Raw genomic sequence first — 3,464 nt, forward strand, 5'->3', positions numbered from 1 at the left:
CCTCCCCACCACCCCAAACCCCTGCTGACCCCCCTGTGTGTGTGTGTGTCCCACACAGCGTCCCTGATGAGTACCGCTGCGGGAAGGCGCTGGGGCCAGTGGAATCCATCCAGGAGCACCCGCGGGATGGCGGCCGCCTCCTCATCGGCTACAGCCGAGGGTTGGTGGTTCTTTGGGAGCAGAACACACGTGTGGTCCAGCACCTCTTCCTGGGGAACCAGGTACCAGGGGTGGCGGGGGGGGCTGCAGCCTCATGTGTCACCCCCTTCCCCTCCCATCCTGGGTGTTGAGCCCCTCACCCTGCTCCGTGTTGCCCCCACAGCAGCTGGAGAGCCTGGCCTGGGAGCAGAGCGGGAAGAGCATCGTCAGCTCCCACAGCGATGGTGGGTACATGGTGTGGGCGGTGAGCGGCGCCGGCCAGAGGACCCAGCAGCCTGTCATGTCCACCATCCCCTACGGTACGGGGAGGTGGGGGAGGCGGTCACAGGGTTGGGGGCTGATCACCCTGTCCCAGTGCTGCAACCTGGGAAGTTAACATCTTCCTTTCAGGTCCGTTCCCTTGCAAAGCCATCAGCAAAATCCTCTGGCGGACCTGTGACTCGGGGTATGTCCCTGCGGCACTGCGGGGAAAGCTCTGGCCTGTACCCCCAAAGCCCCCTCCACCAGTAGCTGGGGTGGGCTGGTGATGGGCACAGCGTGGGGACCTGGGCTGTAGGGAGGGTGCCCTGCAGGGCCTGGGCATTGATGGAGGCTTCTTCATCCTACTCAGGAACCCCTTCATCATCTTCAACGGGGGGATGCCGCGGGCCAGCTACGGCGACCGGCACTGCGTTAGCGTGCTGCAGGGCCAGACCTTGGCCACGCTTGACTTCACCTCCCGCGTCATCGACTTCTTCACCGTGCAGAGCTCTGAGGCAACCGAGGGAGGTATGTCCCACCAGGGTGGCCCTGGGGAGCTCATGGTGGTGAGGGGGTGTTTCTCTGTTAGCAGCAGCTATGTCCCCCATTGCCACCCTCCCCAGGCTTTGAGAACCCCCATGCCCTCGTGGTGCTGGTGGAGGAAGAGCTGGTGGCCATCGACCTCCAGACGCCGGGCTGGCCCACCATCCCCGCCCCCTACCTGGCGCCACTCCACTCTTCCGCCATCACTTGCTCCTGCCACGTCTCCAACGTGCCCCTCAAGCTCTGGGAGAGGATTGTCAGTGCTGGCGAGCAGCAGAGCCCCCGGCTCTCCTCTGCTGTGAGTGATGGGGGTGTCCCCAAACTCCCCAAATGGGCTGATGGGGGATGCTCCTGCTCCCTGTGGGGTGGGCTCCCTCCATCCCTCCTTCCCTCTCTCCAGGCTTGGCCCATCGATGGGGGAAAAAACCTGGCCCAGGAGCCCACGCAGAGGGGGCTTCTCCTCACTGGGTGAGTGGCCTGGCAGCGGGGAGGGGGAGGCCTGGGAAACCCAAAATATGCTGGTGGGACACACACAGAGCGCCTCAACCCCTTCCTGCGGTGGGGGAGTGGGATGGGATGGGGGTGGGGGCATCTCTTGTTGAGTGGGCTGCCCCACTCTCATTCAACTTGATGGCTGGGCAAGAGCGTGTCACCCGCTGCGTTGTCCCCCCTTGTCTCCCGCCTCTTCTGGCACAGTGGCTGCCAGCACACAGGCAGCTCTTGTTAACCGGGCAGATGTCAGGGCCCCACACTAACAGGGCCTCCCCGTTGTCCTTCCCCCTGCCAGGCACGAGGATGGCACGGTGCGGTTCTGGGACGCCTCAGGGGTCTCCCTGAAACCCCTCTACAAGCTGGGCACCGCCAGCATCTTCCAGACAGACTGTGAGCATAACGACAGCCTCAACCAGGCGGGCGAGGAGGAGTGGCCGCCTTTCCGCAAGGTGAGATCTGGGAGGGGGGAGACACTGCTGCGGACCCCAGAACCCCCCTTCCTGCGCTGACACCGGGTTGGGGGCGGGGGGGGGCCAAGTCCAGAGGCGGGCACGGAGGATGCAGCAGCTGGAGCCATCCCGGCTGCGCCCCGAGGGATGTGTCCCCCCGGCTCGGGGCACAGCTGCCGTGTGACGCCCCGTGGGGACACAAGGGACGCTTGTTCCGCCTGCCCCGTCTCACGGGCCTGCCCTGGTGCTGGGCGGGGGGGCAGCTGCAGGACACGTGGGGACAGACCTTTCCCCGGGCATGATGCCCGGAGCAGCCCATGTGCCACAGTTGGTACCTACCAGCTGGTGGGGGGACATGGGGGTGCAGCAGGGGGGCTGCCCCACAGCTGTATGAAGGCACCTGGCCCTCCATATCCCTCTCTCCCTCCTGCAGGTGGGCTGCTTTGATCCCTACAGCGACGACCCACGCCTGGGCGTGCAGAAGATCGCTCTCTGCAAGTACACGGCCAAAATGGTGGTGGCTGGCACGGCAGGGCAGGTAGGGTGGTGGGGGGCAAAGAGGGGGCTGCTGAGCACCTCTCAGCTCCTGCTTTGGGGAAACACAGCATGGGTTGGGGGCTACAGACCCTGCAGACCCTCGTGCCTGTCCGTGAAGGGCTCCTACCCGCAGGGTTTAGCCCCGGGCTTGCAGCAGGGTGGCTGTTCTGTGGTGAGGCTGGCACATGTCCCCCACCATCCGTGCTTGTCCCCTGCAGGTGCTGGTGATGGAGCTGAGCGATGAGAAGTCGGAGCATGCGGTCAGTGTGGCCACGGTGGACCTGCTGCAGGACCGCGAGGGCTTCACCTGGAAGGGCCACGACCGGCTGGCGCCCAGGAACGGGCCCCTGCCCTTCGCCCCTGGCTTCCAGCCCAGCGTGCTAGTGCAGTGCGTGCCCCCCGCCGCTGTCACCGCCGTCACCCTCCACTCCGAATGGAACCTCGTGGCTTTTGGCACCAGCCATGGCTTCGGGCTCTTCGACTATTACCGGCGCAACCCCGTGCTGGCCAGGTATGGGGGAGGAATCTTGGTGCTGGGGACCCCCCATCCCTCCCAGAGCGACATGGTGGGAGTCCAGGTGCTGAGCGTCATCGGTGCCCACAGGTGTACACTGCACCCCAATGACTCGCTGGCCATGGAGGGGCCCCTGTCCCGCGTGAAGTCCCTGAAGAAGTCCCTGCGACAGTCCTTCCGCCGCATCCGCAAGAGCCGGGTGTCAGGCAAGAAGAGGCTCAATGCCAGTAGCCCCTCCAGCAAGGTGGGCAATGAGAGGGAGTCACCATGGCTGCTCCTTGTCCCCACCAAGCAGGGGCTGACCCCCGTGTCCCCCCTCCCCAGGTGCAGGAGGCTAACGCGCAGCTGGCTGAGCAAGTAGGACCCCCCGAAGTGGAGATGACGCCCGTGCAGCGGCGGATCGAGCCCCGCTCAGCTGACGACTCGCTCTCAGGGGTGGTGCGGTGCCTCTACTTTGCCGACACCTTCCTCCGAGACGGTGAGACCCACCCCCCCTCCTTGGGAAAAGCCCCCAAGCTTCGTCTGGCTGG

The 3,464-nt window shown here is 65.5% G+C and overlaps 1 protein-coding gene across 1 annotated transcript in view; it reads left to right on the forward strand.

Annotated features, from left to right (window-relative positions):
- Window positions 1-54: 54 nt before the first annotated feature.
- The window catches only part of LLGL1 (LLGL1, scribble cell polarity complex component), a 5,860-nt gene continuing 2,450 nt past the window's right edge, over window positions 55-3,464 (forward strand). Inside the window, exons 1-11 of the mRNA XM_026859191.1 lie at window positions 55-221; window positions 323-458; window positions 550-604; window positions 770-927; window positions 1,023-1,240; window positions 1,343-1,410; window positions 1,730-1,883; window positions 2,317-2,421; window positions 2,639-2,931; window positions 3,025-3,178; window positions 3,259-3,454. Of these exons, the coding sequence (XP_026714992.1) occupies window positions 392-458; window positions 550-604; window positions 770-927; window positions 1,023-1,240; window positions 1,343-1,410; window positions 1,730-1,883; window positions 2,317-2,421; window positions 2,639-2,931; window positions 3,025-3,178; window positions 3,259-3,454 (1,468 nt within the window). The 5' untranslated portion in view covers window positions 55-221; window positions 323-391. The remainder of the gene's footprint in view (window positions 222-322; window positions 459-549; window positions 605-769; window positions 928-1,022; window positions 1,241-1,342; window positions 1,411-1,729; window positions 1,884-2,316; window positions 2,422-2,638; window positions 2,932-3,024; window positions 3,179-3,258; window positions 3,455-3,464) is intronic.

The sequence above is a fragment of the Athene cunicularia genome (assembly GCF_003259725.1).
Source record: "Athene cunicularia isolate RWA chromosome 14 unlocalized genomic scaffold, athCun1 chr14_part1, whole genome shotgun sequence".
Lineage (NCBI taxonomy): Eukaryota > Metazoa > Chordata > Aves > Strigiformes > Strigidae > Athene > Athene cunicularia.